The sequence below is a fragment of the Carica papaya genome, chromosome 6, assembly GCF_054855325.1.
Source record: "Carica papaya isolate Zhongbai chromosome 6, ASM5485532v1, whole genome shotgun sequence".
Lineage (NCBI taxonomy): Eukaryota > Viridiplantae > Streptophyta > Magnoliopsida > Brassicales > Caricaceae > Carica > Carica papaya.
Window position 1 is genome coordinate 28,952,254 of NC_142314.1, and position 15,457 is coordinate 28,967,710.

A 15,457-nucleotide genomic window follows, 5' to 3' on the forward strand; every position below is an offset into this window, starting at 1 on the left:
CCTCAAAGGTTGAGGGTGGAGGTCATACCATAACCCTCCTTAAAGTCAAGCATTACGAGGGCCAAATCAAGAGTCATTTAAGGCATGATGTTTCTTTTTTTTTTTTTTTTATGTTCGAGTGTGATAGCTCTATCACTTAATTTTTTTTAAAATTAGGAGCTATTAAATGAACTAACAAATCTAATACATTAAATGGTTGAAGTATAGGCTATTATAGTTTTGTTATAAACCTAGGCTTCTTATTACTTTCGTGAGAGTTATCTTATTGTTATGAAGCCATTGCAAGTTTAATATTTTTTATTTATAGACATTCAATTATTGGAATGGATCTTTTGATTGATTATAATATGTGCATAACACGCAGCAGAAGATAAAAAAAATAATATAATCTGATTTATTTGTATTTAAAAATTATATTACAGGTTAAATATCAAATTTAAAACGTATCTTACAGCAAGTTCTCAAATTAAAATTATTCAAAAATACGAATACTTTATGTGTATCTACATTAAAATTAACTTGTGTCGTTCAACTATTTAATTAACGGAACGTACGGACAAATTTAACAATATAAATATATTAAAATTTTTTAATAAAATCTTTCTTTTTGGTTTGCGACTGACTTTCTAATTCACTTCTCTTGCTTTTCAAAACCCACACACACACATGTATATATATCATATATATATATATATAGGTGGCATGGGTGGAGGAGTTCCTTTAGGACTCTCTCTCTCCAAATTTATTTGGACTCATCACCTTTTTCTTTTCTTTTAACACCCAAAGACTTACATATATTATATATATATATATATATCTCATATATATATATGTTTATCTTTTTTAATTATTATTATTTAATAAAATAATTTTATAAATCAATTTAATTTTAAATTAAATTTTATAACAATCTCAATTATTATAATAGCCACATATTTTATATTATTATACTAATAATATAATAACAAAAAAATAAATATTAATTTTCAATTTTAAAAATAGAAAAATTTAATTTATCTATAATATTAATTATATTCTTGATACTATTAAAGAATATAAAAATATTCTATTTAGATCAAAAATTTTATTTATTTGATTAAATTAAATTCTCTAATTTAATTCTTAAATAATTAAAATAATTAATCTATTTAGCAAAAGTCAGAACACTCGTTAGTATGCGACCCCATAAGTTCAACACTAAACTGGTAGCAAATTGGTTAAACCAATTTACTAATTAAGGTTGACATCTAGCAACACTGCTCAACGACCGAATAGTATGAAATGTACAATTACTCTCAAGAACCTGTTAAAGAAATACTTTATATTTTCTTTCGTTATTATTGCTCTACGTTAACCCTAAGATATGGTTTAACCGTCAAATTCAAATAGGTAACCAACTATATTTTATATCAATTATAATTGACTAATGAATTACATAAAAAAACTCTTTTCTTCCTTCATTCAACTGTCCTGGCCAATGTCTTAATTTAATCATTATAATAAATAACAACATAGAGTTTAAACTTATTATCCAAGTTGACAAATTCAGTCTTGACCAATCATTAATTCTATAAGTATTTAATCATACTCAATATCTTTTCAACTACAGTTCTATGAGTATAGGTGTTAAAAATCAAAGTATAATAAATGACTTATCAATTACTATGATGATATCAAGTTTAAGAAAATTCTTACATCTTATCAAAATAAGAGAATACTCTACTAACAGTTTAAGGTAATATTAACCATCAGAAATTCTTTTATTGGGTCAGTTCATTGATCATATCTCCATATGTATAATCTATATATGTTATTTAATTAATGAGATCAATTAATTTTTATCTTATAGAAACTATCACATATATATTAGTCTTACCATATCACTAATGTCTTATTTTGATGATCCAACGATAAAAAATATTTTAAATTAAATCATAAAAGGTTTTACTCTCATTATCAATATCCTTATTTTGATGTGAAATCTATAAATTTAATCAAAAACTTTATCACATAAATTAAACGATATGATAATAAAATACTATTGTCATATATTAAAATAAATTATCAAATAATAATGTATTCAATAGATTACACGAATAATTGAATCGTGGGCATAATACTTATATCCCCAACATCTTTAAGTGCCAAAAATATGGCTTCAACCTATCGAGTGGTTATGTTCTTACATGTTTTCATTAATGTGTTTATCAAGAATTGTAGTGTCCCTTATCATTCCTCTATAAATAGGTATCATTTATTTGATATTGTATCATTCACGCAAGGTGAAACAATAATTTCGTAAAAAAACTCATGTTTCATTAAGACATTCATTTATAGATTTTTGGAATGTTAAGAAACTTGTTTTAATGAATATAAGTTTTTTGTTAGAAGTCTTGGCTATTTTTACTTGTTAGGACATAATTTTTTCAATGCCCTCTATTTCATCATGTTAAAACAGTTGAAAGCTAATGTGACATTTGAGTAGGGCTCTTAATGATCAATGTTTGGTACCAAAATATTAATAGTCTTTTAACTCTTTCATTAAAAGAATTTAACTCGCTTTAATCCGCTTATCTTTATTATGTGATCTAATTTAAGTATTTTTTTAGTGTTAAAAAATAATCTTAATAAGTAACATATCAAGAGAGTAGTGTAAAACTTTTTTGAAAGGTTAATGAGTTTGGTGACATCAATATATCTCATATTGACTTCATGTTATAGGAGGTTGATATAGAGATACTCTCTTTGTGCTTATACAAATTAATAATGCTCTTAAGCTAATTGCATATGAATTTTATTAAACATGGTTATTTAATAGTCTTATGTTGATTATTAAACTTTAAATATCAAAATGAAATTTTTTTTATCGAGAATAGCTCCCAATTATTTTTATTTAATTTATTTTACTATTATATGAATAAAACTTTTAGGTCTCTTGATGAGAATTTTAAATTGTGATAAAAATCATAAAAATGGTGAACAAAATTTTAAAGTCTTTAAAAGATCCTTATTCATAATATCGTGAAGGGATATTTACTAATATAGTTTAGATTGATATACATTATACTCCTTCAAAGTAATGAGATTTATCTCATTAATCTTGTTTGTTTGATATAAAAGTAAGTGTACAGATGTTCATTAAGAATGAGTATTAGCGATAATATGTCTAACAAGCCAATTTGTAATGATTCAATCTATTTTAGAGTATTGAACATACACTCACGACTCCTAAATCAATAGAACCAATGAATATATAATAATTAACCATTACTAATTAAGATAGAAATTGTATCCTTTATATATTTAGTTTCAATCTGTAACATCTATAAGGCTTGTCTACATTCCAAAATAAATACTAACAGCAAAAGAAAATGATTAACCTTAAATTCTATCTAAATAAAATAGGAAGTCCCTTAGCGAATCTCTATTGTTCAGGAGCGGGGTCCTAAACGTCCTGATCTGAAAAGCTAAAATGATAACTAGAGTAAACACACACTTACTTAATAAGGGTACAAGAACCAAACAACATAATTGTTCATTCCAAAACATTGTAAAAAATAATAAAATAGCTTATGGATTATTAATTTTAACAAAACTAGTTTTGGCTTAGAAACTTATTTAATTTCTTCACTTCACATCAAAATTGAATCAAATTCACATTCAACTGCCTTGTTTCATTAACAAATACTATCAAACCACATTAGGTACATATTCAAAAAAAATTCATTTTCAATAATAAATATTATTCGATCATATCATATTCGTATCAAAGTACAACACACATATCAAATCAATCACCTTTCTTTTATTTTATTAGTATCATTTCCCTCTACCTGTATTCTTAGGCCCCATAGAGGTTCCCTCACACGTGGATACTAATATTTCTTTTACAATTATCGATCGTTCCTACACTCCATCTAGTAATAGGCATTACTTTTTCTGGCTAACTTCATATCTCTTCCGATATGAGTGCCACTTTTACCAGTTGGGCTCGAACCCTGTCCGATATGGGTGCCATTAACGATTTTCCAACCCCGTTTCAGTATGAAACTTCCCAATCCCATACGATTGAGGGTCATATTTACGGTAGGGTTTGTCCTATATACTCCCTCTATGATATCCGATAATGTAACGCCCACTAATTTTATAATTTTTATTATTATTATTATTAATTTTTTTATTTATTTTATTTAGTTTATTTTATAATTTTTGAATTTTAATTGATTTATTTAATTTAATAAAAATAAAAATAATAATAGTGATAAAATTGGGTAAAAATATTATTTGGATTTAATTGAAATTTATTTTGGGAAAAAGTGGTGAAAATTAGGATTCTGGAGGTATTTTTGAAAAAAAAAACGGAAACCGGGGGTCAAAACGCAATTTAGAAAAATTGTGCCCCGTCAGCGCCACGTCAGCAGCCACGTCAGCGGCCCAGTCAGCAGCCCTGACCAACCAGGACCTGCCGCGTGGCAAGACCACGTCGACCCGGGAACATACCACGTGGGCGATCCGCGTGCACGCGATCGGACGGCCCAGATGCGTCCCCGCGCGCACGGACGGCCCAGATCAAGCTTGCGCACGGACGGCCCAGATGCACGCGCACGGACGGTCCAGATTTAATCAAGTACGAACGGCCCACATTTAATCAAGATGGACGGCTGTGATTAAAAGGCAAAATGGTATAAATAAAACCCCCACACCTGACCACAAAAACCCTAGCTGTCTGCCCTCGCCGGAGAAGACGAACCAGACGCCGAAGGAGCCGGCCGCCGCCACCCGCCGCCGCACCGGAGAGTTTTCGGACAGCCGATCGAGGTAAATTTCATACCCCCAGCTCGTTTTTCAATGCTGAGTTCCTCTGTGGCCAAATCGGAGCCAAACTCCCGGCCAAACAGCCGGAAAACACGACCGAAACCCAGCGGCGCCGCCGCGCCCCTCCTCAATTTTTGCCTCCGATGAGGCCCTTCCCAGCCTCCGTTTGATACAATTTTTATATCACTGTGATCACCATTCTTTTCTCTACAAGTTGATTGGAGCCAAATCACCAAAACACGAACCTCGCCGGAGAGCCGCCGCACCCGAGAGCACCGCTGCCGGTAAGCTTCGGTTTTTTGTAATTTTTTGGCCCCCCGATGGCCCTAGGGTTGTTTTATCGCAGGGACCGATGCAAGTGTGGCCGAATTCGGTCAGAAACGGCCAAAAACGGCCAACTCGAGGCTAATCGCCGCCGCAAGCGGCGGAGCCGCCGTGCCGGAATTACGATATTGGCCGAAAGGGGCCACGGGTCTAATTTGAGATTTTTTTTGGGACACGTGCAGGTACCAGTAGTGCGTTTCAGTTCCCCAGAAAAAATTCAAAGAAAATTAGGGACAGCCTGTAGGCGCACTGTAGAGCCGTATTCAAACCCCGAAAACAAGTAAAGACCCTTCACCCTATTTCCTATCACGGTATTAAAGTTCAATAAATGATAAAACAGTATTTTATGAATCAATATATGTGTGAAATTGTTTAAGGTCGCTAATGGAGCCCAAGTTTGGTGTGTTTGTCGGTCAGCTGTTGTTTGGCCTATTTTACAGTTTTAAATACAGTATGGGGTCTGATGTTTTTATTTCATAGTTTCGTGTGCATATATCACGGTTTTATTGATTATGGGTTGAATGACTGAGAACCCAATGTTGTATGTTGTCTTGTTTGGCATAAATTACTGGTTTGCCTGTTTGTGTGTGAATTGATGATGCTGACTGAGGAAAAGGGGAATGAAAAGTTATGTAAATTGATAATTATATAATGTGGTCAGCCTGACTAGATATCCTGGGAGATGGTGGACGGACCGGGTCTGTAGGGAACCCTACCAGGATTGTGGTCTCTCATACCGAACGGGGTATGGAGACCTTATGTGTTTTGACGCCCATACCGGACGGGGTATGGGGACGGCCCTATAATCTGATTACAAGTGTTAAGGGTTCACGGGTAGCGGAACCCCTATGGATCCCCATGGATACTAGTAGGCTGGTAAATGATGAAAAATATGTTGTGTAATGATTGAATTGCAAAAAGCGTGATAAGTATTATGTTATACAGTTCATATGATTTCATGATGATGATAATGTTATTGCTTTCGTATGTTGTTTTATGAATTTCACCGAGATAAATGGATAGTAAAGGATTTTATTATTGATAAAAGAATTTGTTGTAAATTATGCTCCATTGATCTTTTTGTGTTTTCTACCCACCTTTACCTCCGTGACGGTGAGATAGTGTGATGTCTTTACTGGGCTGGTGTACTTCATTTCTTATTTAATCATTTCAGATCAGGAAGACATTGTTCCTGAGCCCGTTCTGCAGGAAGACGGCGAAGGAGACGCCTGAAGACTCCATAGTTATATTTATAGCTTTTATTTTCGAGTTTATCTTTTAGTTAGTTTGTTCTTTTATATTTTGAGTACATTTTTGGTTTTAGTGTAAGGAATGTTAATCAAAATTTCTATTATACTTCCGCATTTGACATTTTTAATACACATATTTCATTTTAAAATTCCGGGATCATTACAGATAATGGTTTTATTAATTTCAATTATCATATTCTATTTTCCATTTACAACCAACCCCGCAACATGTAAATATTCAATCAAGTTCATATAACTTTTTATTTCCAACCATTGAAATTTCAACACGTACATCAGAAAATGATGCTAGAATACGTAATTCATAATTAAATACACACTGAAAGATAATTAATCACCAATAGGATAAAACGAAAACAATAAAAATAAACAACTATAACCTACAAAACAAACAAGATAAAACGATTAACATAAATTCAAATAATACATAATGAAATAGAATTTAAATTAAACAAAATAGTAAAACATAATAATAAAATAAAATGATATAAATAAAATAAAATAATTAATAAAATATAAAATAGCAATTAAAATAGATAAAATAATAGAACATGATAATATAATAGAATACTATGAAATAAAATAAAATAATTAAAATAAAGTAATTAATCATCGATGACATGTAACCGAATTAACAAATAACAATAGATTCTTTTTTTTTTTTTTTAATTAGGCGAAGGCTTTGATTAAACCACCATTGGGGAAGGATTAGGATTAGGGTATGTATATATTCATCACATAACATTATGATGCACACACTCCCAATGGATACATACATACACCCACACATCCTGAACCATTCACATAAACAGCCATGAACGACCTTTTTTGAATGTTAACCCGCAACGGTATATCAATCCATAATGACATACGAGATATCAAATAATAAAAACAAACGTATATAATTAATCATATATTAAGAATGTACGAAATTGATTTAAAATATCAATATCGACACCTTACATGAAATATAATCCAAAATTATAATTAATCTAACTTATTTAAGGTCAAACATCGATCAAATGATTACGGAGAGGATTCGAGTATCCTTACTGGAGTTAGAAACCGATCGTATTTTAACTGTGTCAAACTAGAATCTACATAATTAAATTATATAACATTACTTTTTATATTTTTTAATAAAAAATTATATATTTTATTAATTATGTGATACATATATGAATTATAATATAAGGATACACTAATATAAAATAATATAACTGAAGAAGAAAAATAGTTAATAATTAATTTTTTTTGCACTCAATTTTGTTAGTAGGACTCAAACAAGAATTATTCATATTAGGAAAATAGGAAATGCATATTTCTCCTTTATAAAATTACTGGTTAACATTAATAGAAGTTGTGGGTACCTTTTTGTAGTAAGAATTAAAAGTATTTTTATGTATATTAAAATTATTATTTCTAAATAATAGTAATAATACTAAGCGAATGAAGTCTTTTTTGAATTAAGAAAATAAAGTTAAAAGAAAACAACAAAAGAGAACAAATAAAGAATTACATAAAGTAGCCGTTAAACGCTTCCCTGCCATTCAAATTCAAAACCCTCCGCTTTAATTTGTTTCTTTTTCTTCTTTTAAATCCTCCACTTTCCATCTCCTACACCAATCCCAACCCAACCCCTACAGAAATGCCACCGGCACAACACGCAGTTCCCGGAGATCAGAAACTCCGGCCAAAATCAGCCCGCAAACCTCTCCAGCCGAAAAATTCCTTCTCCATCGAGACCCCAGACGCCAACACCAACGTAAAATCGAAGCAAGAATGGGCGGAGATCTCTCTCGGCACAGAATCCAACAAGGAGAACCATCCGATCTACGTCACACCTGCCAAGATCCAACCATTCGATGCGTCGCTTGCGGAGGAGCTCAGTGCCATCAGGAAGAAGCTCGAGCGGTTGAGATTGGACAGAGAGAAAACAGAGAAGATGCTGAATGAGAGGACTACTGTTCTGGATATGCAAATGGAGGAGCTGCTACACAGAGGGGAGATCCAGAAGATGCTCGAGATTGAAGTTGATAGGTTGTACAGATTGAGGGAACTCAAGCTCTACTGTATGGTAAGATGAGAAGGATACACCAGAATGAAAATGAAGCTTCCTACTATATCTTATATATATATATATGTATTGTACTTACTGCTCTGATTTTCTTTCAGAAAATTTCCCCAATTCGTTCTCTAAGAGATAAGCAACGAGAGAAAAGGAATTTCATTGATGAAACACGATTGCAGGTAAATTTCCATTGACAATGTTGTGTGAAAGAATCTCTTTGGCATATCACTGAAAACAAGTTCGAATATCCAGGAATCCAGAGCTGAGGATCTAGAGGAATCCGTAGGGGAAAACATATTGCAGAGCTCAGGTTCCAGTTCACCAGAAGTTAGTTCAAAAGAAGATCTGGTTTGAAAAAGGAAAATAATATTATAATACCTCATTATAGTTGATGGGTTTGAGAATTCAAAAGGGGTTTTTGAGTTGTTTTGGCTCCAGCAGTCGTCTTTTATTGTATCTGTGACCGAGAAAGCTTTTGTAATTGCTTCTGAAAATTAATGGCTTATATACAAAGAAAGATAGATAGGCTGGGATTGTTGGGTAAAAATTTCAGTCCATCTCCATTCCAATTATGTATGAAAATCAGAAAACAAAAATATTTTCTTGATTTTATTTTACTACAAGAATATCCATTCATTTAGTAATATAATAATTAATATTATAATAGATGACATTCCATTCTAAAATTTTTAGTAAGTAAATTTAATAAAATAAGAGAACATATACTTATGTAGATTTTGAAGTTATTCAATTTGCTCTTTATTTCTAAATGTGCAGCCTTCATAGTAGCTTCATTTAGATATAGTCAATAGATTTTGAAGTTATTCAATTTGCTCTTCATTTATTAAGTAGAATGTTACGTTGAAAAAGAATATTTAATTAATAATTAATAAATACTTTTACTATGAAAAAGGATTATCGTAAGAAACAATCAATTTTTACATTCCTGTTACGAGCGATCCTTTTTAGTTAATTCGTCCAATCTAAAGATGACTATAGTGTTAACTAATTCTTTAATATGTAATTTGAGAAAACAAAAACTTAATCTTATTAATGATCATATATTATGGAAATAGAAAATATAAGCTCCCAGTACAATGAGACATAATTATATATATATATATATATAGTTAAAATTTTACCTTTTAAATATATTTATATAATTAATTGACTTAGAACTTTTTATCTTTTTGAAAAACATATAATCTTTGAAATTGTTTAATGCTATAAAATACCACTTTATATTTTATGTATTTTACACGTAATCTTATTAATCAATTTTAACAATTTTAATATTATGCCATTTTTTAAAGTTATCATTACCACCGACATTTCTTTAAGTTCATCTTGCATATTTTACTGTTATGTCTTCTTTCAATAGTACTGTAACTAATACAGCTACTAGCACGCATCTATTTATGCATTCTCTTGTTTTGGGCATTAGTGTCTCAAAGTTCTTTCTAAATATATCTAAAGTCGAAGTCTTTAATAGTGACAACTATCAATGATGGTAAGAAATTCTATTTTTATACTTGATATGCATGGAGTAATGTAGACACTTGCTATTGCAAAACCCGGTGACATTGACAACTTGTAATTGGAGCTTCATTTGTATGCTAACAAGGTATGTGAACCAACAAAAATTAACATTTGGTTTAACAAGATCTTGATATATATATTGTTACTATGATGATATAAAAGAAATATGAAGCATGGAGTAATGTAGGCACTTGCTATTGTGAAATGTAATGATATTGACAACCTGAAATTGGAACTTTAATTATATTTTAACAAGGCATATATGTAACGGCCCCGGAATTTTAAAATGAATTGTATATTAAAAATATCAAATGCGGAAGTGAAGTCAAAAATTGGATTAACATCCCTTACACTAAAACCAAAAACGTGCTTATAAAATATAAAAAATCAACTATCTAAAGGGGAAACTTGAAAGTAAAAGCTACGAATATGACTATGGAGTCTTTAGGTGTCCCTTTCGTCGTCCTCCTGCGGAACCGGCTCGGGAACAATGTCTTCCTGATCTGAAATGATTAAATAAGGAATGAGCTACACTAACCCAGTAAAGACATCACGATATCTCACCGTCACGGAGGTAAAGGTGGGTAGAAAACACAAAAAGACCAATAGAGCATAATTTACAACAAATCTTTTTATCAATAATAAAACCTTTACCATTCACTTACCTCGGTGAAATTCATAAAACAATATACGAAAGCAATAACATCATCATCATCATGAAATCATATATAAACTGTATAATATAATACTTATCAAGCCTTTCGTAATTCAATCGTTACACAATATATTTTCCTCATTTACCAGCCCACTAGTATCCATGGGGATCCATAGGGGTCCCGCTACCCGTTAACCCTTAACGCTTGAAATCATATTTCAGGGCCGTCCCCATACCCCGTCCGGTATGGGCGCCAAAACTATAAACCTCATTACCCCATCCGATATGAGGGTGAAACGGGCCGTCCCCATACCCCGTCCGGTATGGGCGCCAAAACACATAAGATCTCCATACCCCATCCGGTATGGGAGACCACAATCCCGGTAGGGTTCCCTACGGACCCGGTCCGTCCACCATCTCCCAGGATATCTAGTCAGGCTGACCACATTATACGATTACCCATTTACATAATCTTTCATTCTCATTTTTCCTCAGTCAACATCATCAATCCACATACAAACTAACACAACGGTAATTTACGCAAAACAGACAACATACAACATCAATATCCCAGTCATTCAATCCATAATCAATAAAACAGTAAAATATGCACACGAAACTATAAAATGAAAACATCAAATCTCATACTGCATTTAAAACTGTAAAACATGCCAAATAACAGTTAACCGACAAACATACTAGACTCGGGCTCCATTAGCGACCTTAAGCAATTTCACACATTCGTTGATTCAAGAAATACCGTTTTATCATTATTGAACTTTAATACCGTGATAGGAAATAGGGTGAGGGGTCCTTACTCGTTTCGGGGTCCGAACACGGCTTCACAGTGCGCCTACAGGCTGTCCCTAATTTTTCCTGAATTTTTTCCGGGGAACTGAAACGCACTACTGGTACCTGCATGTGTTCAAAAAAATCCCAAATTAGGCCCAGGGCCCCTTTCGGCCAATATCGCAATTCCGGCACGGCGGCTCCGCCGTGCTCCGGCGACGGCGCCGCCGCAAGCAGCGGCGATTTGCCTCGGTTTGGCCGTTTCCGGCCGAATTCGGCCACACTTGCATCGATCCTTGCGATTAAACAACTCTAGGGCCCTTGGGGGGCCAAAATATTACGGAAAACTGAAGCTTACCAGCGGCGGTGCTCTCTGGTGCGGCGGCTCTCCGGTGAAGTTCGTGTTTTGGTGATTCGGCTCCGATCAACCTGTAGAGAAAAGAATGGTGATCACGGTGATATAAAAATTGCATTAAACGGAGGCCGGGAAGGGCCTCATCGGAGGCAAAAACTGAGGAGGGGCGCGGCGGTGCCGCTGGGTTTCGGTCGTGTTTTTCGGCCGTTTGGCCAGGATTTTGGCTCCGATTTGGCCACAGGGGAAATCAGCGTGGAAAAACGAGTCGGGGGTATGAAATTTACCTCGATCGGCGGTCGGAAATCCCTCCGGTTCGGCGGCGGGTGGCGGTGGCCGGCTTCTGGTTCGTCTTCTCCGGCGAGGGCAGGCGGCTAGGGTTTTGTGGTCTGGTGTGGGGGTCTTATTTATACCCTTTTGCGTTTTGATCTCACCCGTCCATTTTGATTTAATCTGGGCCGTCCGTTTTTGATTGAATCTGGGCCGTCCGTGCAATTGCATCTGGGCCGTCCGATCGCGCATACGCGGATCGCCAACGTGGCCCGTCCCGGATCGACGTGGTCTTGCCACGTGGCAGGTCCCGGTTGGCCGGGACTGCTGACGTGGTCTTGCCACGTGGCAGGTCCCGGTTGGCCGGGACTGCTGACGTGGCCCTTTTTTTTGTCTCTTCTTCTTCAATTTCCCGGGCGCTACAATATAGATCTATAAAAATTAACATTTGGTTTAATGAACTTTTAATAGCAAGTGTTAAAGAAATATGGAATTCAATTATAACCAAATATAGTGTTAAAGATGCTGAAAAAAAAAAATTCTCTAGAAAATATTAATGATGAGAGTAATAAGATAACAAAGAAAATAAAATACAAATTAATGAATATCACAAGTTGTTGGAAGACTTGACAACAAAAAATATTTTCATTTAAAGCGAATTTATTGTAAGTTTCTTGATTTGAAAGTACTAGAATTATAGAGTAACTATAAATAGGAATTGAAACATAAGCACAAATTACTATCACTTGTACATTTGATCACACACATCATTATTAGAGATACAAGCCTAAAAGATCATAAAACTAACAACATAAAGGAGATGACTTTTTAGGAAAATATAATGCAACAAAAAACTCACAACACTATAGAAAAAGTATGAAACGCAAAGCCTCGATTTTAGAAAAAAAGAAAAAAGAAGTTTTTCTTTTGTTTGTGGCAAACTTGATAATCATGCTCTTCAATATATATAGAGAATGAAAAACAACATTTATGCAAACTAAAGATAATTTGGTATAAACAAATTGTACAATTGTAAGAGTCATTTCTTAAAAACTATTATAATCAACATGAAAGAACAAATAATAATTTGTGCTACAAGGCATATTTGTGTAAGTAAAGATGTAGTTATCTCTTATGTTTCAGCAAGGATGGAGAGTAAACTATATATCTCAAAATACATAAGTTCTTTGAAGAAGCAAGGTTCTTCTTAAACTCACATCTAGTAAAACTCTTAACTTTGAATTATGTGATGCATGTTCCATATTAGAGCAAATCTAATAATATGTTGATATTGGAAAAAAGTTTGGGTTATAACTGTCATTCAAATTTTACAAAATCATAATAGCAAAAATAATGTTTTGTGGCAAATATTTCTGTAAGCATGAAATTTGTATTCAGCATTTCTAAAATAACTAATGAGAATGTTGCATTTGTACTCATTTCTTTACCTCTTACATTCATTTACTTGACTCATTTGATGTGAGGCATGGTAGATTATAGCATACTACTTAATTTTATATAAAAATGACAAATATTTGTTTTATTAGTAAAATAAACTTTAAATCTTGAATAGTATAAATAAATTTGAGATGTGTGCTAAAACCAATTTGATAAAGAAAAATTGTTCATATATTAAAAGAAGAATTGATCTATTAAATTTAATTCATGATAACTTCGGATATTCAAGCAAACTATAATTAACGATGGGAAAAAATATTATGCTTTGTAGAGAACACTATTCTAGATATATTAAAATATTTTTACTAAGGAATAAAGATAAAACTTTTGATATATTTCTTTTATATAAAGCTGAAGTAGAAAATAAATTTAATAAAAAAATAAAGAGCTCGATTAGATAAAGTGGGAGAATATACATTGTCCAATAATTAACATGAAAAAAAGAAAAAACTGTACATGAAATTACATAATAACGCATGTTACTCCTCCTTATTTCTTTAAATCAAATGGAGTAGTTAAAAGGAAAAATATAACTTTAAATCAAATCAAATAAATTCCATACTTATTAAATTATTTAATATACGTACCGATCTGTTAAACTTAGCTATCAAATATGAAGACGAGAGAAATAGAACAAAATAAAAATACATATAAAGTAAATAACTAAAAAATATTCCAAAGCACTACGTGTAATGGGTAACGATATGCATGGCATGGGTCCTAAAGCAATAATAACTCCTATTAGTAGATTGTTTTTCTCCAGAGGATTTTTAAGTGTCTCTGACCTAAAGTTGGGATTCTCGGATCCTCATAAAAATATTTTAGCAATATTTTCAAATCTTTAATCTTTGTAGCTCTTATTAAGTCTTCTTCTAATGATAAAACTGATCACTTTGTTGTTACAAATAGTTTTTTATTTTGAAATAACTTAAGTTTAGAAACAAAATAATTTAATATGGGTAGTTTTGCTAAACAACGTATCATACAATTTAAGTAATAAAAAAAATCCAACAACTATTTTTTTAAAATAATAGAAAGTATCACATATTCTTACTCATAAAAACTATAAGCTTATAATAAAAATGAACCAAACAAAATTTTCTAAAGAAAACATATTGAGACATAACATGATATGAACTTCCATGATGAAGACATTAAAGTTATGAAAATAACATAATAATTTTATGAAAAAAATGGCACTCACTAATGAGGTGAGAATAAATCCAATAAGATAATGTGATGTACACATTTATAAGACAATGTACCAATAATTCATTTACTGAAAATATTTTAATCGTTCTGAAAACAACACAAATTATTATAATGACAATATATGGACTTGCTTTAAAAAGTAAAATAAAATATAATGTAAATAAGATGTAGTCAAATAGTGATAGACCATAAATGCTGAAAGATAACGTGAGAATATGTGTGTAAATACTACTTTTACAATCAGGAAATTATATTTTATAAAAATAATACAACCACTTTTAAAATACTAAGTATTAATATGGTAGCTCTATATCAATATACATAAATAATAAAAATTTATAATAAATTAAATTATTCAGTACGAATATGAGTATCGATCGTTTTGTATATATCGATTGTTTTTTAAAATACTTTTATAAAAATAAGTTTATAAAACAAACTATTGTATTGGAATATCATGCAACTAACTAAACTAAACCCTAAAACATAAACAATAATTATAACCGATAAAAGAACTCCTAAGAAATGCATAAATGAAAAGACATTATCCATTAATTGTTCTAGTTTATGATCTTGTGGATTATAAAATTTATTTTATGTTACTTTTTAAGCTCTCAAATGTTTTAGTGGTTAATTTATTATAAATTAGTAATTAAAAAAATGTTGCTTAATTAAAATTAATTTCAAATTATATTTAATATTAC

General features: G+C 31.9%; 1 protein-coding gene across 1 annotated transcript; it reads left to right on the plus strand.

Annotated features, from left to right (window-relative positions):
• The first annotated feature begins 7,987 nt into the window (after positions 1-7,987).
• On the plus strand, positions 7,988-9,144 carry LOC110811634 (myelin transcription factor). Its single transcript, XM_022038186.2, has 3 exons — positions 7,988-8,484; positions 8,583-8,657; positions 8,731-9,144. The coding sequence occupies exons 1-3, from the start codon at positions 8,056-8,058 to the stop codon at positions 8,830-8,832; spliced, it is 606 nt and encodes a 201-aa protein (XP_021893878.1). The 5' UTR covers positions 7,988-8,055; the 3' UTR covers positions 8,833-9,144.
• Positions 9,145-15,457: the final 6,313 nt, after the last annotated feature.